This window comes from Colletotrichum higginsianum, chromosome 3 (assembly GCF_001672515.1).
Source record: "Colletotrichum higginsianum IMI 349063 chromosome 3, whole genome shotgun sequence".
Taxonomy (NCBI): domain Eukaryota; kingdom Fungi; phylum Ascomycota; class Sordariomycetes; order Glomerellales; family Glomerellaceae; genus Colletotrichum; species Colletotrichum higginsianum.
This window is the reverse complement of record NC_030956.1, coordinates 4,090,702-4,116,061: the sequence shown is the minus strand read 5'-3', so window position 1 is coordinate 4,116,061 and position 25,360 is coordinate 4,090,702. Positions and strand designations below refer to the sequence as shown.

General features: G+C 56.4%; 7 protein-coding genes across 7 annotated transcripts; 3 read left to right on the top strand and 4 right to left on the bottom strand.

Moving 5' to 3' along the window:
- Window positions 1–108: 108 nt before the first annotated feature.
- CH63R_04757 (uncharacterized protein) lies at window positions 109–601 on the top strand (the record flags this gene model as incomplete). Its single annotated transcript, XM_018299732.1, has 2 exons — window positions 109–158; window positions 202–601. 2 exons carry the CDS (start codon window positions 109–111, stop codon window positions 599–601), a joined length of 450 nt encoding a protein of 149 aa, XP_018160978.1.
- Window positions 602–1,881: 1,280 nt separating this feature from the next.
- CH63R_04756 (Serine/threonine protein phosphatase) lies at window positions 1,882–2,721 on the top strand (the record flags this gene model as incomplete). Its single annotated transcript, XM_018299731.1, has 2 exons — window positions 1,882–2,075; window positions 2,130–2,721. The coding sequence occupies 2 exons, from the start codon at window positions 1,882–1,884 to the stop codon at window positions 2,719–2,721; spliced, it is 786 nt and encodes a 261-aa protein (XP_018160977.1).
- A 1,586-nt stretch (window positions 2,722–4,307) lies between these two features.
- Window positions 4,308–5,972, bottom strand: CH63R_04755 (Nuclear segregation protein; the record flags this gene model as incomplete). Its single annotated transcript, XM_018299730.1, has 3 exons — window positions 4,308–4,439; window positions 4,538–5,695; window positions 5,817–5,972. 3 exons carry the CDS (start codon window positions 5,970–5,972, stop codon window positions 4,308–4,310), a joined length of 1,446 nt encoding a protein of 481 aa, XP_018160976.1.
- Window positions 5,973–6,769: 797 nt separating this feature from the next.
- Window positions 6,770–7,656, top strand: CH63R_04754 (RNA polymerase Rpb5 domain-containing protein; the record flags this gene model as incomplete). Its single annotated transcript, XM_018299729.1, has 3 exons — window positions 6,770–6,853; window positions 6,983–7,065; window positions 7,131–7,656. 3 exons carry the CDS (start codon window positions 6,770–6,772, stop codon window positions 7,654–7,656), a joined length of 693 nt encoding a protein of 230 aa, XP_018160975.1.
- A 2,392-nt stretch (window positions 7,657–10,048) lies between these two features.
- On the bottom strand, window positions 10,049–11,791 carry CH63R_04753 (Integral membrane protein; the record flags this gene model as incomplete). Its single annotated transcript, XM_018299728.1, has 2 exons — window positions 10,049–11,258; window positions 11,457–11,791. The coding sequence occupies 2 exons, from the start codon at window positions 11,789–11,791 to the stop codon at window positions 10,049–10,051; spliced, it is 1,545 nt and encodes a 514-aa protein (XP_018160974.1).
- Window positions 11,792–15,093: 3,302 nt separating this feature from the next.
- CH63R_04752 (uncharacterized protein) lies at window positions 15,094–15,760 on the bottom strand (the record flags this gene model as incomplete). Its single annotated transcript, XM_018299727.1, has 3 exons — window positions 15,094–15,277; window positions 15,394–15,467; window positions 15,527–15,760. 3 exons carry the CDS (start codon window positions 15,758–15,760, stop codon window positions 15,094–15,096), a joined length of 492 nt encoding a protein of 163 aa, XP_018160973.1.
- A 3,000-nt stretch (window positions 15,761–18,760) lies between these two features.
- CH63R_04751 (Beta-tubulin cofactor d) lies at window positions 18,761–22,756 on the bottom strand (the record flags this gene model as incomplete). Its single annotated transcript, XM_018299726.1, has 3 exons — window positions 18,761–19,511; window positions 19,592–22,524; window positions 22,595–22,756. The coding sequence occupies 3 exons, from the start codon at window positions 22,754–22,756 to the stop codon at window positions 18,761–18,763; spliced, it is 3,846 nt and encodes a 1,281-aa protein (XP_018160972.1).
- Between the last annotated feature and the right edge of the window lie 2,604 nt (window positions 22,757–25,360).

Here is a 25,360-nt window from a genome sequence, read left to right as displayed (position 1 = left end):
ACTGGCTTATCAGGGGGGAATTCGGCTGACCTGGATCGCGTCGCTGGAGATTGCCCATCGGGTTCTTTGCGCGAGCTCAGAATCTGACTTATCAATTTGTTCTAGCGAATGCACCACCAGGTGCTGATGAAGCGGCCGGCAGCATGCGACAAGATGCGGTGAGCAAGCCTGTATCCCTGACACAGAGCGTGGCAAACACAGCACTGAAGGCCTGACAAGAACCACCATAGGCGGCAGAAAGAGTAGTATCATGTCACGATTCAAGGGATTTGAAAACACTCGGGATTGTTTTTTGCTGGGTTTGTCGTCTAGTAGGACCTGGGGAGTTGAGAGCAGCCGGGCCTCCGTCAGTCGTTCGTTGCCCACTCGGGGCCGAGCAAATCGGGCTCTCATATTGCAGGTTGCGTCGGAGCAGAACCAAGTGGTTCTTCGCCGATCAGTTGCCCGTTCCACATCGTACCTACGTGAGGTACTTTGCTTGTGCTGTACTTGGCCTGCTGTGATGGTCTGGTCTGCGAACTTAGGTAAGGAGGTGCAAAGAGGAGACATCCAGCGGCCCAGCCACCCCACCCCGCCGGTCGTCTCGGCCTCTGGAAGCTGACCCGCCGACCCTCTCCGCTTTCTTTCCACTTCGGCGTCTCCCGTTGGACCAGCGGGGCCACCAACGCAGCCTGAGCAGTGTCTCTTTCGTCGCCCAGCCCCCCAAACTCCATCCCCCCTCCCCGCTTCACTCTTCACTGCAATCCGCCCCGCGGCTTCTTCTGACTGCAGCTCTCCTCTAGGCCTGCAAATACCTCTGTGCATCGTACTTCTACTGTACCCCCCTGGCCCCTCGTCCTTGACCGCCTTGAAGCCCAAATGCGGGAACGGCACCGGAAGCAACGCAAAGCGAGGGGCGGCGACAACGCACACATAACCTGCCCCTCCACTCACATTGACTCTGCTTGCTGCTCTCTGCCCTCAATCTCTAGACTAGTCGGCTGTAGTTTTTGACAGTTTCTTTCATCTTCCACCCTCTCTCCCCCCTTCCAGCAAAGAACCAAGCCCGGATCTTACTGGTCGCTTATCGGATCTCGTTGGGAACTCGTCGGGCAGACTACCTTTCTCTCTCTCTCTCTTTCCCTCTCCCTCTTACCGATCTCCTACTCATTCTCACTTGGATCCCGCTCCCTACCCTTCATTGGGCCACTACCCCCCAAGGCTTGCATATTAGGGAACGCTGGCATTCGAGCCACGACACTTGCTGCAGTAAAAACCCCGTCCCCATTCGATCTTCTCTTCCTCTGTCCGCATCCTCGTGGATCAGACCTTCTTCTCCCCACGCCTCCTCCCGCATCATCTGCTTCTGCTCTCCGTTGAATGATAGTCTGCGGTTTGACTATTACGACCTCCGCCACAGTCGTCGACTCGATCTTTTCCATCGCGCCCCTTTGGAAGCGTTGCTTGCTTGCTTGCCTTGCTGTTTCATGGTTCGATGCTGCAGGATACATAGCACCAGCAGACGGGAGGAACTCACTTCATTCGTCCTAGTTTTGTTTATTCCCAACTCCTGTCCCTGCCCGCCGACTCCCTCCCGCGCTGTAACCATCCCCCCTCTTAATAATCACTTAAGCCAGGTCAGTCCATCACCGCTTTCCTCTCTCTCTCTCTCTCTCCCTTTCTTCTTCCATCACCTTCATCTCACTCCACGAGCCTCTTTCTGTTCAGCTCCCATACCACCAACCTTTCTCCATGAAACCCCGTATCTGGGTCTCGAGAGGAATAATGTCATTGCAACTAGTGGTAGATGACCCGTCTTGACCTCGTTGTGACAATATACTGTCCTCTCGAACTTCTCCTCGTCCACAAAAGACAGACCTGTCAGTGTAACATCCTGCTAAGATGTATCCCAGAGACCGCAGACCGCGCACGCCACGCACTCCGCGGACACGCAAGACCACTGTTAGGATGGACCCCGACTGCGCCATATGCCATGCTCCCGCCTCTATGGCATGCGACTGTGAGGCCAAAGGGCTCGATGTTGCCATAAAACAGGCCGAGCAGCGTATGATGCAGTCCATATACAACGACATTCGGTAGGTCTGATGATGCCTGGCATGTCTGTCCGTTATGCTGATTGCCTTTCTAAGGAGCTGGGTCCGGGCCCATGCCCAAGACTACATCTTGGAGTATTTCCGGCTTCTCACAGAGCGCCGAAAAGTAGCTCACGCCGCCAATATCGATCGTATCAACGCCACTGCGTACCACTATTATCACGCGCCGCCCCATCCCACCGAACTCGCCCAGGCACAAGCAGACCTGAAGCGCGGCATCGACGAGGACTGGCAATCCAGCGTCCAACGATACCCCGAGGTCTTGGAATATTTCTTCAGTCTAGTCGATCTTAGCCTGCCTCCCGACGATGATCCTATTGTCAAGGACCCTCCTCTCAGCGCCCTCAGTGGCTCAAGAAAATCAACCGGAAGAAGGCTCGCAGGCGGCGGGGGACCGCCGCCGCCACCAGGAAGACCACAGGCCATCACTGCTCCTAGTGGCCACGACAGAGATCCATTCTCAAGGAGGACGCCGCCTCCCATCGATGCGTCCAGCAGGAGAACGCCAGGCTTGGGAGGTAGAGACAGGAGATCCATGCCTCCTCCCATGGGGCATCCAGGACCACCCCCGGGTCCGTTCGGACGGACGGCACCTCCACCACCCGGGTACTATCCTTGGGGCTCATAATGACGTCTCAAATGTTGACGAATATCCCATGGGACTGCACAACACTCCCAGAAATCCAAGACATATTTGATTTTAATCTTTTTTTTTTTAAAAGGGAGCACGGCGCCGTCACGGGATTGTAAGGATGGTTTGTTTCTAATTACTTTTACGATGTCCACGAACTGCATGAGCAACTTGCCCAGGGGCACATCAATACTGGCTCACCAAACCTTTGCATAGCAGGACGGAGTGGCACGTTGACAGGACTCCACCCCTTGTTCCTGTGTCTGATACGCCAAGAGACACCAACGATTTGTGTTCTTAGTCCTCGATCCATTCTGTATGTCATCGAGTTGTCTTATGGCTTTAATTTCTTTTGGGTAGGTTGGCGTTGGAGTACGGATCGTTGCAAAGAGTACATCGCGGCTGGGCATTTACGATGGCGCAGGCCGGATGCTGTTTCTCCCTTTCTCATTCTCTTTTCTGCCATTGCGCTAGCAAAATCCATAACGGGACAAACAACCTCGAAGGAGTAGATGGCCTGCTAGAACAAATACCTCGCAAAGGATGCAAAACCTCTTGAACTGGCCCGGGTCCGATGCGATAAACGGTGGACGATGAGCAGCTTGTACATACCCATCAACTCCAGAGTGAGTCAAAATCATTTGGCGTACACAAATGTGAGATAGCTGCGAGCCGATCCGTTACAGCCAAGGCCTCACGCGGGCCGCCGCGCAACGTAGGACTTTTGCGATGATGGATAGGGAGAAACAATGACAGCAACGCGGCCGTTCCCGAGCCCCTCCCCACAAGCCCCGGTCATAATCGATACGACAAGACGTACTGCACAAGCACACCTGCCTGACCACGACAGCCCAAGATGACGACAGGGTCCAATGGACGCAGCAATTGAGCTCCGTGATACGTGGAAATGCATGGACTTGCCGCACTAGAAGGGGGGTCTGCAGTAAGTAGGTAGCTATTCTGAATGGGGTAGCTCCGTATACAGCTTGTGGTGCTCTTGGCCCAGAGCAAACGGGCAGCGAACGAGCATGAAGGAGCTTATTGGAGATAGTTGGGTTCTTGTGGCCTCTGAGCTTGCTGTTGTGAGACATTGCGACGAAATAGAACAAAACAAACGCACATTTTCGATCAAATAAGTGACCTTCGTCCACTTACATTGGCTGCATGTTGAGAGCATATTCATGATAGGTTCTTCATGGCGCCCTCTGGTTGAAAAACTGAAGAAGCTTCTTCTCTTTCACCTCTCATTTTTGGCTGGAACTAGGTTTTGGGGGGATGCTGTTAAGTACAAGAAAGCCGCCTCGAAGGGCCGGGCTAGAAATGACGCAAAGACGGGCCAGATAGTTTTATAAAGAGGTTAAGCGTCCCCCATGATCTGAGTTTTCTTGGTTTATGCAAAGGGTGTTGGTTTCGTGTGTGCGTATATTGAGGGAGTCAGTCGCCTCTCTGAGACCTTTTGGGTTTGTGGTTTTCATCATCGCCGTTGAGGGCGCAACGGGAGAGGAGACCAGGACTAGCAAAAAGGCCGATGGGACGTGGGCAAGGGTACAGTCAACTAATAGGCGGATCGGCGAGTCGTCTGACTATGCCTTCTCCTCGACGGAGGTCTCCTCGAGATCCTTGGTGACCTCCTCGACCGCGTCGCCGTTACTGGTGACACCGTTGGCCTCGTCCGCCTCGAGCTTCTCGAGCTGCTTCTTGGCCTTCTCGATGTTCTAGAAAACCACGTCAGCGTCAAGCAACAACAGCAGCTGTCGATCTTTTGGGGTAAGGAGAAAAGGGAGGAAGGGTATATGTAAAAAGAAACACTTACGCGCTGGGTCTGGGCCTCCTGGTCAGACTTCCAGTGCTCAAGCTTGGCCTTGACCTTCTCGGCGACGGCGGGAACGTCGGCCTGGCTCATAGGGGGGTCGATACCCAGGAAAGCACAGTCCTCAACGACGGAGGGCGGGCAGTTGAACTTGCCGGCCTTCTCCTCGGAGGCGCCGCCCTTCTTGCCCTTCTTCCCCTTCTTGACGGCGGGGAACAGCTCATCATCACGGTCCTTCTTGGAAACAATCTTCATGCCCTTGAGACCGGAGTCGTCAACGGTACGCGAAGCCTGGGCGCTGAGACCGCTGTCAGCCTGGAGAGGAGCCTTTTCGACCTTGTGGGTGGGGTCGAGGAACTGGAGCAGGCTGTTGGCGCGACGAATCTCCTCCAGGTAGGCGGGGTCGCTGGCATCAGCGAGGAACTTCTCGGCATCAGCCTTCTTGCGCTCCTTGTGGTAGCGGTCCTGCTCGGCCTTTCTTCTCTCGCGGGCCTTCTCACGAGCCTCACGCTCGTAGGCCTGGGCGGCCTTGCGCTGTTGCCAGTACTCATCCTTAATGGTCTTGACGGCTTGGTACTTCTCGTTTTGAAGGTTGTGGAGCCTCGAACGCTCGTCACGGAGCGAGGACAGGTTCTTGTAGGCTTCGTCGCCCTCGGCCTTGATGGCGTCCAGCTCGGCCTGGATCTTGTTGTATTGCTCGGACATGGCCTTGGCCTCGGGGTCCTCCATCGAGTCCTTGATCTCCTTAATCTTGGACTTAAGGTCGTCAATCTGCTTCTGCGAGTCGTCGAACTGGGAGAAGTTCTTCCTCAGCTTGCGGAGAGAAGAGATCTCGGCGAGGGCCTTCTTCTCGTCGACAATCTTCATGGTGCCCGAGTTGACCTGAGAATCGAGCTTCTCGATCTGGCGGTCGACCTCCTCGACGCTCTTGTAGTTGACCTTGGAGCGGGCAGTCTTCTGCTCGGCAATGCGGGAGCGGAGCTGCTCGTCGAGGCGCTTGATCTGGTCAAGCTTGGAGGTACGGGCGTTCTTGCCGGCGCCCTGCTTCTGACGAATCTCGTTGGCCTGGGCAATGAGCTCGGCGCGGCGCTTCTGAGTGGGGGACTGTTGCTCCTTGTTCTTGTTGGGCATGGCGATATCGATCTTGGCCTTGATGGCGTTCTGGGTAGATATCCGTGTAAGCGGTTTGCGATCCAATTGAGATGTGTCATTTCTTTCCGCGGTTCCGGCCGTCCAGGGAAACGTGCCGCAAGTCGCCAATTGGATTGACGATTCGACTTACCAGCTGATCGAGAGCATCCTTATGCTCCTTCTCGGCAACCTTCAGCTTCTTCTGGTATTCGGCCTCATCAGGCAAGGTAGGACGGGTCTTGGTCTCAGTCTTGGTCTCGGTCTTGGTGTCTGCTGCCGCAGCAGGTGCCTGCTTGGTGTCGGCCATTGTGAATATGGCGAAGCTTGTCTGCTGGTGCAAAAGAACAGCAGTCAATTAGACAAAGCAGAGGTTGGCGCGCACTGCCGTGGGTGGGAGCGGGCAGCTAGGGTAGTGGTGAAGGAGAGGGAGGGAGATGGGGAACTAAGGAGGACCGCGCAGAAGGTGAACTTTTCGTTAAAAGATCCCCCAATTTTTGTTGAAATTCACTCTTTTGGGTTCCGTGGCAGGTACCTTTCTCCAGGAGGTAAGGCCACCTGCCATCCTGGATTTGGCTGTGGGGTTCAAGTCCACGCAGTGGCACGTGCGCCCATTGTGACTCTGGACCCTTGATAGTGTACCTACTGTCGACCTGGACCGACCTGAGTGGTTTGTGCACCTGCCACCCGGTTGCTGCCAGGGGGTCTGTCAATCAGTAAGGTACGTACTGTTTCTCTCAGACAGCAACACGGACACCGTGAGGTTCTTCCGGCTGTGCCAGTCTCGGATTAACCATCCCGGCGGTTATTCCAGAATCCCGTCCAATCTGGCTGGGGTTGAACAAACAGCAGCACCACTTGATGCTCAAGTGCCCCACTCAAACTTTTGCTCTGGCTGCAAGGCTGAACCCGCCGCCAGAACTTTTTGGCTTACCCGTTTTGCGACGCCAATCTTTTTTCGATCTCGAACGTCCCGTCGTCGCGATACCCATCCATCACCCGCGCCTTCATCTCGAATAGCCCGCCCATCTTATTCGACGGCGACGCTCTCTTCTTCTCGGACGCCACCTTACGAGTTTTACCGAACAATACGCGCCCGTCGCAACGATGTCGGACCAAAAGGATGTCAACAAGGAGGTTACCAGGCTGTGGCGAGCCTGGCGGACGGCCCACGAGATGGCTGCGGATCGTGTACGGCGCCCCCCATCACTCCTTTGAGTCCCCCTTGAACAATGGCAAATCATGCCTGCGCCATCACACCACTCAAATCGAACCAGAGACTTGCGACCTGACGACGTTGAGACTGACGATGGTTCATAGGGTTATGAACTTGCTGAGGATGAACTCAAAATCTCGCTCGACCGCTTCAAGATGGAATACACCGCCGCCGATGGTAGCGTAAAGTACGCACACCTGAACTAGACTGTTTGTTTTCCTTTCAAAACTGACCGTTGACGCCCTCCGACAGCCGTGGGAAGCTCCAGTTCTCCGCGAACCCCTCCGCCGACATGATTCGCAAATATACCCCCCCTCCGACATCCCAAAACCCGAACCCGACACCCGACTGCGGCACCCTCTGGGTCGAATTTCTCGCCGACACGACTTTTGGCATCAAGGAGATCAAGAAGTTCATCCACCACCTCATCAGCAACAAGTACTCGTCCGGCATCATGGTCACCCACGTGCCCCTCTCCCCCGCCGCCCGCAAGATGCTCATCACCATCGAGTCCTTCGCCAAGGTCGAGTGCTTCCTCGAGGAGGACCTTCTCGTCAACATCACCCAGCACGAGCTCGTGCCGAAGCATATCCTGCTCAGCCGCGAGGAGAAGGTCGCCCTGCTCAAGCGCTACCGTCTCAAGGAGACCCAGTTGCCGCGTATCCTGCAAAAAGACCCCGTCGCCAAGTACCTCGGTCTTAAGCGCGGGCAGGTTGTCAAGATTATCCGAACCTCTGAGACGGCTGGCCGCTACGCCAGTTACAGATTGTGCGTATAAGCTTTGCGTTTCGCTCGGCTCTGTCTGGGCCGCCAAGGAAGGGGAGGTGATGAAGACGAGGACGAAGCAGGACGGGAAAGGGGGGTTGTTTGTGCGGGCTGGGATCGAGTACTCCTTTCCGACAGGATGGCTGACGCCCGGCGGACGGGGGAGGGAGTTTAACTATACTCTTTGCATCACTCTTGAGTCTGGCGTTGAGGGAACTGCTACGGTCTGCTGTTTTGTGTATGACAAGAAAAGAAAAAAGGGGCTTCTCCTAGAAGGACAGCACGAGGTACCTAACTTACTATTTACATCGCTTTCGTTTGAACGGGTCACTTGGGTTGAAATGGTGAAGTGATCAGCCGGTGGGCATTTCTCTGTCGGGCCCTTGAACCGCGCTGGATGGCATCCCCGGCTTCTCTCGACGTACTTGCGGCCGGCGAGCTTCGGAAGAAGGAACGTTAGTTCTGAACCATCACAGAAGCAGACACGCCGTCCTACCATGCGTCGCCATGCCCGTTCATCTGCGACGATTCGGAGCCAACCATGCTCGGGTGGCTTCTCCGATCGCTCAAGGCGGCCGCTGAGGGAGGTCGACAGGGGGCGCCGGGCTCTTCTTGCTGCCCGGCACAAATGCTGTCGTCTCGCAACGCCGCCTCCGCGAAGAACAAGACGGATAACGGAAACAGGGCTGACTCCCCTCTTCACCGTACTTCCTTTGCCGAAGCTGTCCCGCGACGGGGGAGGGCCTCGACTAATTGGCTCCTCGCGTCTGCACAAGCACGAATGTGAACTGCCTCCTCCCCTCGCCAGGTATCTTTTACAATTCAATCTTCCCATAAAAGCACAGCCGTACCCCGATCCCATTCATCATATGAAGAGGCTTTGCCCCCGGTATCTGTCTAGTGTGTCGACAAGTGACGGCCGTGCAGCACTAGAAGCTGCACACAACCGACCACCCGCCAGTCTCAGAAGCGGGCCTCACGATGCGAACAAGCAACATGATGCCTAGCCCTCCGAGGTTTGAACCCCAGGGTTTTGCAACACAGCGTTCATGCAACGTTGTTGTCTCCCCTTTCCCTTTTGTCGCTCCCCCCATTCACCCGCCGTACACATGCCATCACTGCCTACCGCCGTCGCAAGGCCCATCCAAGAGGACAAAACCTGACTCCTTTTTCCCGCTCCCTAGACCGATTACTGTCCCGCCACAGCAAGTGACAGAATCCCAGAATGATAGTAACCCGTCATCCCAATATCAGGGGGGGTGGTTCCGCAAAAAGGGGCAGATGGATACTGGATGAACGCATAATCAAAGACACGGAATGAATAGTCTCAGCTTCATGAATAGACACCCCATTCCCGATGGGTCGCTGCCGGTGTCACCTTTCCAGGCCCTTTTCTTTCACCACTGCCGAGCCTCGGATCGAACTAGCGAGTCCTTGCCTAACAAAAAAGAAAGTGGCTGCGGACGTGAATGCGGATGTCTCATCCGGCGTCATCCATATTTTCCGGGACACCCAGGCCCGTTTCGGAACAGGAGTCATTGACCTTGCGGGCGGGCGACGGTGGTTTGACTCGGAGGGGAGCAAACGCCGAGTTGGCAGTTCGTCGGACCCGAGATATGCGAAGAAAAGTTTAATCGGCCCAACAAGGTAACTCAAAACGACATGAGCTCAGTCAAGGGAGGTAGTTGGTTGGGGGAGGGGGGGTGTGCTGTGCTGCCGGCAGCACATGCCGAAGGAGTCAGTTGTTGGAGTTGGGTCGGGAAAAGGGCCATAGCCAAATCCTACAGGGACACCTCATCGGACAGCAGGATCGGGAAGCCTGCATCACGGGCCGTTGTACGAGCGCAGATTGATTGAGAAAACTGCGACGCAAGCTGCGACGCGATTGGTATATCATTATAATATAGATACTTCAAAATCGTTACGGTGTGGAAACAAGCATCGATAAATACAAACATGTTGGCGTAATCTCGCCGGGGTATATGTAAACGACCAAAAGCAAAGCCAGCAGCTTTCGTAATCATCGTAAAGCTCCGCCAAACATACCGCAGAGAGCCCCCCAGTTCCTCGTCGGTAGGGTCGGATCCTCCTCCAACGCCAACATTCCCCGTCATCATAGATCATCTCTCCTTGGAAGACCAAAGTTCAGATGCGACTGATGTGTCCAATTGCTCCCTCGACGTTAAAAGACAAACACCGGTTGAAGGTTCTAGACCTCTATATAAAAAAAACTCCTCATTCGTGTGAAGGATAACTTGTTCCGGCATGTCTGCTGAAACGGTCATTATACATAGACATAAGATGCCTCGTTAAGCGTCATCGCCGATACGCGATTGTGGTTCGGCTGTAATTGGTGACATGAGCGCGATATGTGCTCGAGATCGCCTCGTACACTTGTGCTGGGACTACTTCAAAAGGCCGCCAGGGTCACTGAGTGTGGGCTCGCCAGGCCGAGGGTTATACGATGGGTGGTCATCGTGTTGCGATTGCGGGATGGGTTGTAGCTCCGTACCAGTCCTAGATGTTTGGCGTGAATGTTTCGTGTTGAGAGGGCCCAAGAAACCGCCCAGGTCTTGCAGCAGCGCTGTAGATCCACGTCGTAACCCAGTCGATGAAGCGGGCAAGGCTGGCGAGGGTGCGCCGTGACCGCTAACAACCGACATCGGGTCCACGCTCGAGACGATGCTGTCTCTACGGAATGTCGGTCCCGCCCCGACCTGGTCTTCCGATAGCAAGCCTCCCACGTCGAAGAAAGAAACTCTCCGGGGCGTCGTGGTCGAGTTGCTCCTCGAAGAAGAGAGGTCGTGGGGTAGAAGCGACGCGTCGCTACGCTCGGCATTGCTTCCTTTTCGCTGAGGGAATTGCCACTGCCTCAGCTCCTCGCCAAATGGTCTGGCAACTGGGGCAGGAGTGTAGCGAAGCTGCTCGGTATCCAACTCATCTTGCGATCCGGCTCGTCCTCGTAAGTCGGGATCGACCCCGAGGCCGACGTCGCGCACAAGATCTTCGTCACTGCCCCAGTGTTGGTGTAGGGTCGGCCGTCGCGAGTCGGAGCCTCGGTCCATCGAGTCTGCGGCCACGGAGCCGTATTTGAACTTTCGTTTCTTGATACCTCGATCCCGCACAAACGAGCCAAGAACCAGCGCGTTGGCTGCCGTGGTCGCAAATAGAAGCTCGACTGATGCCAACACCGATCGCAGCTGTTGCTTGCCGTGGTCCCTGATGACGTGGGGAACGCGGTAGATCGTGACGCCGATGACGGATAGGCTGAGAGAGAAGAGCAGTGTGAGCTGGACTTTCCTCTTGACGTTCATCTGGCTGCGCAAGATGATTGGAATCGGGAAGAAGACAAGGAGCAAATCGGTGAGGATGTTGCACGTCGCCATGGTAATGAGGTGGGCGAAGCCTTGGCGGCATTGCCCTCCTGGGTCAGGAGTAACCTGCCAATAATGATGAACGGGTCGACATTCAGCCAGATCGCTGATGACGATGGCAATAAACGTTGCAACCAAGGTACATCTGATGAAAACGAGCGTCTGTTCGTAGGAACGTGCCCAAGTCACGCCGGTCAGACGCTTGAAGAACTCTAAAATGGTGTTCTTGAGAATCCACAATCTGCACAGACGAAGCGTTAGCAAGCCATCTTACCGCCTGGCTGGTACCCGCGTCCCCAAGTGCTGGAATCTTGCCACACCAAAAAAAAAAAAAAAAAAAAAAAAGAAAAGAAAAGAAAAGAAAAAGAAACAAGAGTCGCCGGGCGGTTTGGAACAAACGTGGCTGGGGTGTTGGAAAAAGGGAAGTCATTTGACATACGTCGCTGCGTAGAAGATGCGGCTCGCAAGCACGAGACCACTTGCAATTCTCTTCCTCGTCTCGACTTCTTCGGACAAAGTGATCCCGTCGAACTGCGCATTGTTGGTCCCGTAGAGCAGAACAAAATGCACACAAGCCATCCGAAGCCAAAGAGGGATCAGGGCGAGGGCGGCGACTTTGTCCTCTTGGAACAGCCTCTCGGTTCGAATGAAGCGGCCGGCGACTCGCAGCAGGATGATGACGGTGCAAAATGACGTTATCCACCAGCAAACAAGCAGCGAGGGCTTGTCTTGCGAGAACCTGCGCAACTCGGGCGGCTCAGTGTAGAGATTCATGGCGGATTCGGGCAATCCACGCCCGTCGACCTCCGTAGAGGGGACGACGAGCGGGGAGGTAGCTGTGACGTCGAGGTGCGAGGAGTCGTTCAGCGTGCGCGTTCACTCTCAGCGCGTGGTGCGTGTGGTGTACTCGTCACAATGGCCGATGTTGGCGGTGATTTCGAGATAACACAATCCGTCGGTTGGCGGATGACGAGCAAAAGGCTGCTAGGGCGGCTGGTAGACGTATCGCTGTAGCGACTGTTGCGTCTGATGCATGAACTCTGCGGGTACGAAGGGACGAACGGTACGACATGAAGCAGGCCGGATCCGGGGGTGGTGACGGGTGGCGATGATGGAATTGGGTGCATAATCGTCTCGACAACGACGAGCGACAATGCTACAGTTTCCTGTCTTTCTGTACCGACAAAACGGTAGAGAGAATCGCGGGCATAGGTCGAGGTCGAAAGTGGTGGAAGGGGGGAGACATGGAGTCTGGTCGAGATGCTGCGGAGGAGTGGGTGGAAGTAATACTTTGGCTGCACCGAGCAGACGCAGATAGAGGCAGGTCTTTGTGAGCATACCGCTGCTCTCTTAGTGGCCCCCCACCCCCTAGGACAGGGTGGTCGGTGGGATAGGATAGGCTGGGCTTGGATGGGGTAATCAAGGATACCTGGTGATGGTCCCTTTGCAGGCTAGGGATGAATGATGAATGGGGATTTGGGCCCTTGGGGAGAATGGGGGGGAGGGGGGGTGTGACAGGGCGATGAGGGACTGGTGAAAGCGAGGAAGAGGGTGTGCGGTCAGGAATTTGATGGTGTGCACCCGCAGCTTTTCTTGGCTGGCCAATCCCGATCCTGTCGATTAGACGGCGAGGAGTGAGAGGTTGAGAGGCGGTCGGGTGGGTGAACGGCGGGTTCGACAGGCCACAGGGGAGCATTCAAGGCTGAGCGGTTGGTGTTCTGTCGTCCACAAGATCCATATCCGTACTGTCATCAAGAAAGGAACCAACTCAAGCCTTTGGCAAGAGAGACCAAGCTGCTTCGTTGTTGCATTCCTATTGTGCCCCTCCGTCACCTTCCATCCAGTGCCAAGTGTCCATCTGTGTGGTCTCCGTAGCATCTTAGTCAGTCTTAGTGCGGACGCAGATTTAGCGGTCAGCCGTCGCAGAACTGCCAACGCTCGCGCTAGTTGCTCTTCCCAAGCGTGAACGGAATGATCTGCTCATCTATATGGTGGGGGAATTCGGAGCTGGCTGGGGAGCTATGGACTAGTGCAGTGTAGTCGGTGGCTCGGATGGTCGAGGGGCTCGCTTCGAGCATCGTCTTCATCCCGCGGCAATATCTTACTCTGATCGACACTTGGGGCCGAGGTGAAGCAGTGTGAGAAGCGTCAAGACTGCGTGCTCTGCCGCGGCCTTTGCTTCCGCCGCCTCGTCATCGCCTCCTGGGCATGCCGCTGCTGCCGCCATTCTAAAATCACGACAGGAAGCAGTGTATTGAATCCGTCATCCCGAATCCCAAGATATCAACACGGTCCAAGAGCTGTTGGGACTTGGGTGCATTGGCAAGTCTACAGATACTGTCCTGCCCACTGTCCACTACCACCCAACACTCTTCCCTGTTTGTGTTTGTGTTTGTGTGTGTCTTGTCTCGGCTGCCTGAGAGGTCGACTCAATCCTTATTTCCCAGTCGTGTGCTCCTCTCCACTTAGATAAGGCGCCGGCAGACTAGAGGCCAGTTTCTTCTTCGCAGGATTGGTGGACCGGCCGTTCAAACTTCAACGGCCGTTATGCGCACGCCCTCCCCCCCCTTTTGCTGACACGGAAAAGTTGCGATTTTTCAGTGCCTTGAGAGTCGAACCAGCGTCCATAATGACATTTCAACTCGCAATCGTCAGTGCCGCAGTCTAGTACATGTACGTACTTGCTGTGTTCCGAACGCACGACGCAGGCGCGGAGACGATGCGTGGAGACGGTTTGACCCTTGCTCTCTCTTTCTTTACCAGTGGAGCATTGTCGCGAGGGATTGCCAATAAGCGGCAGGCAAGCTTGACAAGGAACGGTGTTCACATCTCACAGATTGCTGGGTGCCATGCCCTACCGTGCCCTGCCGATTAGACGCTGATGGGCTGTAGCAGAGCCTGACACATTTGGCAAGCTTATCGACAGACTGGCGTATCCATGCTTCTCTGGGCTGCCTCGATAGGTAACGAGCGCCGTGGCCGGATAGCCATGCGCAGCTAAGGGATGGGAATCCTCGACCTGAAAGGAAGAGAACAGAGATAACCGCAGTTAGCTTTGTTGGGTTCTGTTGCATGGCTGAGCCGGGGGGACCGGCGGCACAGACGGACGGAAAGCTCGTTGCAGCTGAGCTGGGTGATACATGCAGGATCGTGAGAGGAATAAGGCGACAATGGGCTGGCCTGGTCGACTCGAGCATGTGGGATGGATGGAGTACGGATACGCAGCGAACAGCATGAGTTGGGTCGCGCGCGTCGTCTCGGCACAGCTCCTAAAATGGACAGCTGCATCGCCTTGTGTGCCCCGTAAAATCCATCAGTGATTACATCCAGAGTACAAGTATCTGTGCTCTGTACAGGTATTGGGAAGGGTCGTATCTCCAACCCAAGCAGGCACTAGCGTTGATATGGCGCGAGACAGCTAACCCGAACCAAGACGAGGGTTGAACGGGCTGTAGCGCGCAGGACTCATGGCAGGCCAGCAGTGGTATGAGTCTCTGCAAGATGATGGAGGCAGGCAGACAAGGCAGACAAGGCGTATGGATACAAGTTGAACCCGCGAGAGAGAGAGAGAGAGGTGATGGTGGTGGCTGACGATTATGCCAAGTTGCCCAGTCGACCGGTGGTCCGGAAAAAGGAAGCCATGGCCGTTATCATTGCCGTCAGGTGAGGAAACCCAAGCATCGAATAGAGCTCGGGGGTCAAGGTGCATTGGTGCATGCCCCTCCCATCCTCATCCTACACTATCACAATATTTTCCGCAATTGCAAGTTGCAAGTGAGAGGCGCGTAGGTGTTTGGAGGAGGGCATTGGTTGTGGCATGGACGAGACACTGACTGCGCCTGGCCGATCGGTGTGATGTGATACCGATGAGGCAAGGTGAGTGAGGTGAGACCAGTCAACTTTGCCGAGGCCACTTGGGAATGACTGAACGCTGGTATTATGGAGGGGGTGAGGCAGAACTGAGGTATTCGTACTTGGAGTCCGACTCGTTGCGACTTTTTTTCAAGCGATGTTGGCATTCCAGCCGGATTTTGAGTTCAGTCAACGGCGGGTCAAAAATGCAGGGCAGAAGACAACTAAGGAGAAGGATAAGGTGGTGGTAGAGAGGATTTGGAGAAAGGGCCAGGCCCGACAGCGAGGGTCCACACGCCCAAAGAGGGTGGCTGGGGGCGTGGGGGCAACGATGGGGGCGTGTTCGGAAGAACAACCTGAGGACGGGACAAGGGACGAGGAAAGCGGAGGCAAGCACGCTGGTCGCTCCTGCACTTCCATCTTTGCCTCGTCTTAATGCTTTCCACCCCCTTTCTCTGTCTTCTCTCGCCGTCCTCGTCCGCAGCAGTCGATTTGACAGTCTTCCTCCGTTATCTTTGACTTACCAGCCTCGCCTTGTATCCCACAGAGCTGTGTGTTCTCCATTCGGCAGCTTAGGGACCGAGTCTCGACTCTCGAGCTGTTCCGTCAATTACAGTCCCAGCATTGAAGCTTGAAGAAAGGCACATTGTGTCTTACCCTGCCATGCCCTGCCTGCCCTACTTCCCTGCAAGTGGCCTCCTTGCGCCTATCCACTTGAACTGTGGACAAGGCGGGAGAGGTTATCTCGTCATCTGTTGGCCAGGGCAGAGCAGCAAAGTGGGTGACACAACCGCTTAGCTGGGGAAAGGCAGGCATGGAAGGCACAGGCACAGGAATAAAGAGCTGGGTGCTAGGTGCTGGGTGAGGAGCATCGAGGGGGAGGGCAAGCATGGACCACCGCTTAGGCAGGTAGGCTGTCAATTTGCCGTCCTCTCCTACTGGCCCGGTCGCTCCAGTTTCCTGTTACCAGGAACACTCGATGGAGTCCCGTAAATAATAGCAGGCCCGATTCGGTCGTGACAATCAAGATGCATTACGGAGGGGAAGAAACCCAACAAGTTGCACAACACCAACAACACCGCCTGCAGACCCAGGTATTGTAAACATATGTGCGCGTCGATTCGACTCGTGGGGCTCCCTCCCCCTTCATCTCTTCCGTCTCACGCACTCGCAGTCGCGGGTCGGATACATCATGCCGTCCCTGTCCCGCCCGCAGACATACGCTCGTGCTTGCCGTCATGCCATGCCACGCCGCGCAGGTTGAATCTCGAGTCTTAGCTTATCATGTATTCCTTCGACAGCCAATCAAGACTTAGTTGGCTTGGTCTTGCACTTCCTCCTCTGTCCAGATGATTTTCGTACACACACACACACACACATATACATACTCTCTCTCTCTCTTGGTCGTCGGCTGTTGGCTATCTGTTGTTGACGCCGGAACGAGCTGACAGGAACGGCGTTGATGTGTCTGCCTCATTCACACCACACCACTGCTCACGCGACATTGATCCGAGACCAGCCCTCAATCGTCTACGGCCGGCTGTTGAAGAGTTTCATCGCATGGTTGCCAGCTTGCCCGACTAAGCAGGTTCTTTTGAATGATGGCCACGCTAACCTGATGCTCGCCAATCGACCAATCCCAGCCCCTCCTTCCAGCCATCATTGACTGCCACTTATCGACGGCCGGATCGATGCCCGCACCCCATCCGTCCGCTGTGCTTCGTCTCCGAATTAACCCTCGCCAGATTGGGCCGTCTGCGTTCAATGGCCCATTCTCTTTTAGGCTTGGTCTTGAACCCCTCTGCAGACTGCCATGGACGACAGACTCACGGTCAATAGATGCTAAAAGTAGCTCCCACTTGACAAGTCCTAGCTTGTCTCGACAGGCGGGCTGGGCTGGGAAACTGGATGTTTACTTACTTTGTCCATCACGCCATACCCTGCCTGTATCCAGGTCAATCCGCCGGTACCTATCGTCTTTTGGGCCTCTTGATGCTGAAATTTGCTTTCCAGGATTCCTTGTCTCAATTCCCACGTGGAGGGGGGAGAGTGAGTTCGTCATGGGCGAGCGGACGACAGACCGGACTATGTATCCTGTACCAGCGACCTATTGTACCAGAGAACCATAGGCAAGGGGGATGGGGAAGATGGCCGGATCCTAGTACTGCTATCGCCGCGGCAATTGCCTCTCTTCCGAACGTCGCTGACAACTGAACGAGCGCCCGCCTCTTTGCGAAAACTTTGCTGCGAGCGACGGGATATGTCCAATATGCGTGGCAATGCGTGGCACAGCGTTGGCACAGCCCGCTTTAATCTCCCGCCAAACTCTACCCGCAGTTCTTATTGCTGCTGCTGCTGCTGCTGCAACAGCAGACATCACATTCTCGACCCGTAGGAAGGGACTCTGGTTCGATCATCTCAGGCCGTCCCCAGGCCGTCCGACTGAGTAGCACTATCAGATATGGCGGCGAGGCCTGAAGCAGAGGCCTGAATCTGCGAATCGCCCAGACTACATAGCATCAGCCTTGACCGTCGTCTCAAGCAACCCAGGGTCGAAAGCGCCCAACGAGAGTCGCAAGTGACAAGAGTGCTACCGGGTGAACGGAATGACATGCCTGGGGTGTTCACACCAAGCCTCACGACCTTGTTGGACGCGAAAGTCGTCCGGTCGACAAAAATTGGCACGAGGCCCGTGTGGCCAACGCAATCTGTGTCTTGGGATCATCCAGTTTGCAAGTGCACGGGAGACTCGAGAAACACAATGTCGGTAACCGGCTGTGAAACACCCATGTTGGATCCGAGTCGTGTTTACGAGCTCTTGGCTCCCGCATCCCCGAAGCAGGAGAGACAGACCCTTTTTGGGTCATGCCACCTCAAGCTCGTCAGATAAAACCGAAATCTCTCACCCCAGAGACTGGCTTGCATCCCATATACGATTTGTCGGCTGCCGCCTCCTACCCTGCTGTGAACGGAGGGGAGAAGGGGAAGTAAAGGAGAGGAGGACGACACGACTCAACCGCAAAATGCAAAACGCACTTCTTGGTCGGTGCCCTTGCGAAAGTTCTGTACGGCCTTGGCATTATCTAACCTTTGGCCGTTCCGTCTCGGCCCCGAGTGCACTTACAGCATTCATCCCTAGGTTAGTTGCAAGTTCGGCAAAAGTCGAAAAGAAAGGCTGGCCGATGAGACCGCCACAGAACGTGATGCACGCCGAGCCCCCGACAATATTATCCAGACTTTCTCCTCAGGATGGTTCTCGAAAACCCATAACTGTTTGGTTACGCGTTACGATTCAACACAGACACCAGTGACGGCATCAGCCCGCCCTCCTATCGAACCCTTGCCGCTTTCCTCGACACGGGACAGATACCCCTTGCTGAGAAACGCTTCGTGAGCTACCTACCTATATCGCAGCTGCTCGATAGATTGGTTCGGCGGGATGCGTGGTTCGACGGCAACGCATCCCGCCCTTTCGCAGACGTCCACGCCGCACCCCCGTGCTATGCAGGTTGCAGCATCGCCAGCGCGAGAGTCAGTCGGCTCTGGTCAGTATCGTTATCGTTGTATGCAAAACCTCTCCCCGTCCACCTTCTTTGCTGGGCAACACACCAGTCGCCATCCTCGGACGGCTGTTGGATTTGCTTTGCTTTTAGCAGCTTCTAGCGTACTTCAAGTTTTCCGTCCCAACTTGGCCGTCCTACGCACGCTTGCCGGTTGACGAAACATCTCAGGGATGCGCCAAACTTTGAAGCATATGGGAATGTGTGGTGACAGTGCAAGTAGCCCGAAGTGTGTTATTATTTGGGTGGGCGGGGGCATCCTCACACAACTACGAGAACCTTCAATCCCGTTCAAAAGAACCCTCCGCTCCAACTCCGCGTCCATGTATTACTAAACCGCCTGGGCCAACCCAAGCTGATTCACGACACGGTTGATGGATGCTTTTTCGGCCTTGCTCCAGTCGACACTCTTTAAAAGATCGGCGCCACCGTCGTCGCCAAACAACCTCCACAGTTCGTCCACGACCAGGCTCCTCACCCGAGGCCACGGATGAAACATCAAGGCACCTAGTCTCTTCCTAGCCTCGGTGACGCCGGCCCTTCTCTTGGCCTGAAGCTCTACGGGAGCCGAGTCCTGGCCGGTCTCTGCGCCCTCCCCTCCGAACCCGGCCACGCAGCCGTAGACCTTGATGCAGGCCTCCAGCTTCCTGACGCTGCCTGTCTTATACCCCGCCTTCTGCACCTGCAGGCACAAGTGCCGCGGCTCAACCTCCTGACACTTCTGGAAGAGCCCGACGTGGCAGAGGAACGCCACGATCTCGAGCGTCGGCACTACCACGCGGTCTTGCCCCTGCCTAGTCTTGACGTTGCTCACCAACGCTGCGCAGACCGCGCTCAGGTTTTGCGGCGACCTGGCGCAGAAGTCGGCCAGTGCGGCGCGGGACGCGATAACCAAGTCCTCGTTGCCCGTGTCCGCCGACGTAACGTAGCCCGCCAGTAGCTCGGCCATCCATGCCCCTGCGTCGGACCTGGCCGGCTCTGAGATTTGGCAGTGCAGGCTCGAGCCCGAGGAGTAGAGATCGAGCAGCGTCCGGAAGTACTCCTTGGACGAGTAGGTAAGCTTTGCAAAACCTGACGCGAAACTGATGGGGTTGTGTTAGTGAGACTTGATTTCCCTACCCCCCCTCCCCCTGAGTCGCGACACCAGATAAAGGGTCCCTACCTCGATTCTAGAGTTAAAGCAAGGACCGCATGCGCTTCAGTGCGGACGCGGTCCAGCTTCTCGGCGGCCAGACGCAAGATCCTAAGAAACAACCTCGAGATTGCCACCGGCAGCCACGAGTCGGCCCCGTCGGTAGCCGTAGCGCCAGTCCCGGAGCTGCCCTCCCCGAGTGCGACCTTCCAAAGTGCCTTGGTCGCCCTGAGCGCCTCGAGCCTGACGTGGGATCCCACGTCCCCCCTGGCATTGGTGGTGTAGTCGTTCAGGCCCTCCGCCAGCAGGTCTAGAAACACCAAGGCCCGGTCGCGGAGCACGCCGCTCTGCGACAGGCTCTGGAGGATCGCCACGCGCGTTTCGATGTTGTTGTCGCCGGCCCACCTCGTCAGTATTGTGTCGCAGACCAGGCTCTGCTCTTCTGATTCCGGAGCACTGAACGTGGTGGTCACGGGATACGCCATCGTAAGAGCAGAAAGAATGCCGGTGTCGTTCGCCGTGCGCGATGTCGGCCGCTGCTGGACGGTGCTTGCCCACTCATTTATGATACGTCTGCGCTCTTCAGCACTGGAAAAAGTGAGAAGCACAAGGGCGGCCTCGGAGGATGCTTCTATGGCCTCCCTTTCTGGGCGGGCGAGACCGGCGTTGACTACGTGGTTGAAAGTTGATACCAGGCTAACCACGGCGTCCGGTATCTTTTCGAGAGCATCAACCGCCCTAATAGCCTTAAGTAGGTCTCTGGTGTCCTCGGTTGATACAACCTTGTAACCTGGCCGAAGATCCAAGTAACAGTCGGCAGATGACGCTGCTGCTTGTAAAATAGGCAAAGAGGAAGTAATGAGACGACTAGCTGCCTCGGCGACCAGCTCCGGCCTACGATACGTCGTCGTCTGGAGGCCCTCGAATATCGTTTGCAGCTCATGGATGATGCGATGAATGATCCCAGTGACGCCGTCGATGGGCTTCTTCGCCAACAGCTCGGGGGTTTTGTCCAGCACAGCGGCAAGGCAGAGGAGGAGGCCGTGCCTCTCGTCGACTTGACGGTTCTGGAGCGTGCGTAGACGAGCCAAAACCCTGTTGATGGAGGCCGTGAACTGTTCGACATCATTGGGGGCATTCTGTCGTGAAAGCTCGAGCGTAAGCGTGCCGAAGGACGCGCCGGCGACACGCCTGGCGCTTGCGTCGGCGTCTCCTATGCCCCGCCAGCCCAGCAGGCCGTCCAACAAGGCCGTCCCGTACTGCGGCGAGAGCTTTGTTGCGTTGAGGGCCACCTCGTGGATTGCGCGGGACCGCAACGCGACGGTGTGGTAATCTACCGTCTGGACGACCCAGATGCCTTTCTCTACCGTGTCCGGGTGCCGGCCGATGAGCTCCTGCAGCGCCGCGGATGAACCGCGGCGGATGTTGCCTGCGGAATCCAGGGCAGCGGTGACGGTGAGCTCGGTCGCGAGAACCTGGAGGATGGAGGCGTCCGCATCGTGCAGGCGGGCTGCGACAACGGCGGCGGTAGGGACCTGCAGGAGTTCCGCGGTCGTGTAACGCCGGGCGAGGGCCCAGATGCCGAAGCAGGCGGCGTCTCGGACGTTTGTACCGATGGAGCCGCCTGAAGTGCTGCGCTTCTCAAAGGAGAGGCCGAGGAGGAGGCCGTGGACGATGTCCGGGAGCTGAGAGGCGGGCGGGGAGCGGCGGTAGAGGAGGTGAGAGAGGGTAAGCATCAAGCCATGCCACTCCAGGGGGTCAACGGCGGCGAGGTCGCGAGTCGAGATCTTGGTGCCGGGATCGCGAGTCCAGAGGACGTTGCGGTTAAGGGAGTCGAGGACGGCGTCGACAACCTGCGATGCCATTTCCGGGTCGAGCTTGAGGGTGACGATACTGAGGGCCTTGGAGGCGGCGAGGCGGACCGGGGTGTCGTTGTCGGCGAGAGACTCGAGGAGGTAGCCGATGGAGGTTTCGATGAGCTCAGTGCTGTGGGGGTCCGGCGGGGCCTTGCGGAGGAGGAGCACGGCGACTGAGCGGATGACCTTGATGAGCATCTTGCGGGCGACGGCGACGGAACGGATGGCGGCCGCGACGGGGGTGTCCCCTCCAGACATGGCGGCCTCGGCGGACGCAACGGAGTGCGCGGCGAGGAAGATGGGCGAGAGGTAAGCGTCCATGTCGGAGGTGTTGATGGAGGAGCGGAGGACGCCGGCCAGGAAGGAGAGGATGCCGATGTAGAAGTAGGGCGGCTGCGGCGGGGTAGACGGGTCCGGGGTCAGGGAGGCGAGGGACCAGCGGACAAGGGCGGAGAGGACACCGAGCGACTGCATGTCGCGGCGCATGGCGACGCGGACGAGCAGGGCGCGGGCGCCGTCGCGTTCTTTGCCGGACGAGGCGAGGTACTTGATGGCGAGTGGGAGGATGCGGGCAGTGATTCCAGGGAGATTCGGGGGCCATTCAAAATTCGGAATCTCGGGGAGGGTAATGTCCGGGTCGGCGGATGTGGAGGAGATGCTGGACAGGTCGAAGGGGGCGAGAAGGAGGTGGGATAGCCACAGGAGGGCAAGGTAACGCTCTTCCCAGGACCATTGTCCCGGGTTCGCCGGCGGTGACCCGGCGGACTGTGGTGATAGGGGTGTCGGGGAGGGGCGGGCCGTTGAGGAAGCGCGCTCGGCAAACTCCAGGGCCGAGAGGAGGGGCTCGATGTGACGGGACTCGACGTTAAGGAAGCGGACAATGACCTTTTCGCCGCGAATCTTGGTGAAGGTGTAGATGAGTTTGGCGATGGCGAGGTTCAGGGGCTCGAGAAGCTGCGAGCGGTTTGAGGATGATGAGGCCGAGGTGCGCGTGCGCGTGCGCGTGCGCGTATGGAGGTGGGCGAGGTAGGTCGAAGCGAGGAGGGGAAGCCAGTTTGGCAGATGGGGGTCCAGGAGTTGAGGAAGTTCCTGGAAGGGGTCGAGGAGCTGTAATGGCAGTTGGCATCGTGAGATCCCAGATGAGGGTGTGGGTGTGGGCGTGTGCCGGGGCACTTACACTTGAAGTCAGACGTGCCGTTTCCGAGATGCGGACGCGGGCACGGAGGGTCTGCCCGTCGGGTTTTCGGAGGAAGAGGGGCAGAGAGCGGGAGAAGTCCGCGATGAGGTCCGATGAGACCTTTTGCAGCTTGATGTCGCTATCATCTTCTTGGGCGTCCATGGTTACAGGGCAAGGGGATGGTCTGGTCGGTTGCAAGAGAGAGCGTTACTCCATAGGAGGGAGGATCAAGAGTGAGAGAGCCCGAGGTGGCCCGGTGAGAGGGACTGGTTGTGGCGAGGTGAGCCAAAGCTTTCCCTGGACGCTGCTACCGTAGCACTTTTGTGGTCGAAGAGGGTGAAACTAGATAGGGCGGTAAGATATTGAGACACTGGTCCTGGTTGGACGATGAGCGTCTCCGGATTGAAGATGGGGCTCTTCTGGATGAGTGAATGAGTGAGTGAAGTTGAACAAGTGGGTGCAATCCATGTAACGGTATCCGCACAGTGTTAATTAGCGTTTGATGTGGGTTGCCACGGTTCTTTCCCAGTGCTGCTTCTCTCTCAGCGGCGTATCTTTCATCTCAACTTGATCTCATCTGAACTACCTAGGCACATTGATACTTCAGATGTCAGACGATATCAAGCTTCATCCAAGGGCCTGTTAACACCGACAACACCGAGTGATGTTACGATACCGACAGCTACAATTCGAGAGTTCCGTCGGATCAACATAACGAAGCTCTTCAATAAATAGGGCAGACTGAACATATTTTGTGCTCTCTATATTTAATGCATCCTGCATGCGTAAATTCGCTACAAGTCGACTCTTGAGCGTTTAACAACCCCCCGATGAAACAAATTCTCTGTCCTCTTGTGTAGGTATACCTCACTTACCTTCATCACCATCTCAAGTGTGCTCGAATAATCGGGTTGCTCGCGCTTGCCCCTCAGCTGGGCCATCGAAACTCATCACGATGGCTAGCCTGCAAGCGACAGGACGAAAGTGAAAGTTTGGTGGACAGGAACAATCGTTAACATACTCACGGCGTCGCCCCTCAACTCGACTCTGTCATATCATGCCTCTGAGAAGAGAATCCGTTCACGCTACCTGCCTTTAGAGCTACCGGGAGCCACCTCCGAGACAATAGGCGGCCCATCGGGCGAGCCTCCTCGCCACCAAGGCCGTTTCAACCCAGCAGTACGATTCGACAATAATCACCAACCTGCAGGGCATCGCCAACGCAACAGTCCTCCAGCTGCGGATCCTTTCGCGAACTCGAACCTCTGCGTCGCATGTCAGAAGGCATTCGGTGAAGACGACGACTTCCGCCGCCGGCGTAGCAATTGCCATCACGCATCCTCTGAAGACCTGAACCGGGGGTGGTCGAGAACGAATGCGGCTTTTGCAGGCGTTTCGCGAGGCACGCTACTGACCCCGGGACTTTGACTGCCTCGGACAAGGACATCGTTCTCTATCCAAGGCCGGAGTCTCCCAGGTTGTTCTTTGTGGAATCGGTGGATCGTGGGTGAAGGGAATATGATCTCGATGAGTCTGTATGTTTCAGTCTGGCGAGGCAGGACTGGAGGCAGCAAGCCCTTGCTTGACATCTCATCCAGGAGACGAGCAACATTTCACCGGGCAAGTATTGGGTCTAAGCTGATGTTTGGCGAGAAGTACCAGACAACAGGTCGTTCGCGCTCTTGCACATACGCATGGACTCCCGAGATATCGTCGACCTGATGAGCAGCCGGCTCGACGGCTGCAGTTCGAAGCAACCCGCGTGCAAACGGCGCGTCGCCAACTCTTACCACCCGACCAGACCGGCCGATGTCGTCCCTCTCAAGAGCCTCTCTTGGACGATCCGCATCACCAAGTAAAAACCGCCGCCCTTTATCACTCGAAGTTACCTCACTCCGAGTCACCGCTGGGGTTCGTCGTTATCTCCTATAGCTCACCTCACTTACTCTTGCGGAGTGTCCGGGACACATGCCTGTCGGCAGTCTCCCTGGCACATCACTTCAACACCCGCTACATGTGTATCTTCGCCTGCAAGAGTCTGCCGCACGGTATATTGCTGACACCCCAGGAGTAGTTTTGAAGATCTTGACGTGACACTGGCACGCCTTCGTCAGAACCCAGTGCATTAATGGGAACATTATGCACGCGTGGGAGACGCCGACTGATGAGTTTGTCCGGCCGCGCCCTGACACACGCGAAAGACAAGCTCGCAGCATTGGCGGGCGTAGCCACCATCATCGGACTCGTCTCGGGGAACAGTGTCAGAGACCGGTACCTGGCCGGTCTTCTGGGAGTCTCGGCTTGTCCAGCAACAATGTTGGAGACTGGAAGGCGAGACGGGCCCGAGGCCCCAGCCCAAACATCGTGCACCATCATGTTCGTGGGCCTCGGTAGAGGAGGGGAGGTTCTTTCGAAGCAATGGTGACCAGATATGAAAAGGTTGTAAGTCTCGTGGAAGATGTCGGAGCCGGGGTGGTCCTCTTGGCCGAGCGGCCGAGGAAGCTGGTATGCAGTCGGATGGGGGGTTCAGTTGTCGGCCGGCGGTCCCGTGCATCTCGCTGAGATGTAGGATAATCAAAATGGTGAGACTCTGAGAAGATGAACTATACGACCCATTCGGCTTGGGTGAACATGGGGAAGCCGAGCCTCTGTCTGCTGAGTCCGTTCTTCTGTCCAAGCTGTGTTGCCAAGAACAAGAACGTCCGGCGATCTCGGAAAGACCTTAGATCGCGGCCGTGATATTGCTGCCGGTCATAGCCGAGGGCT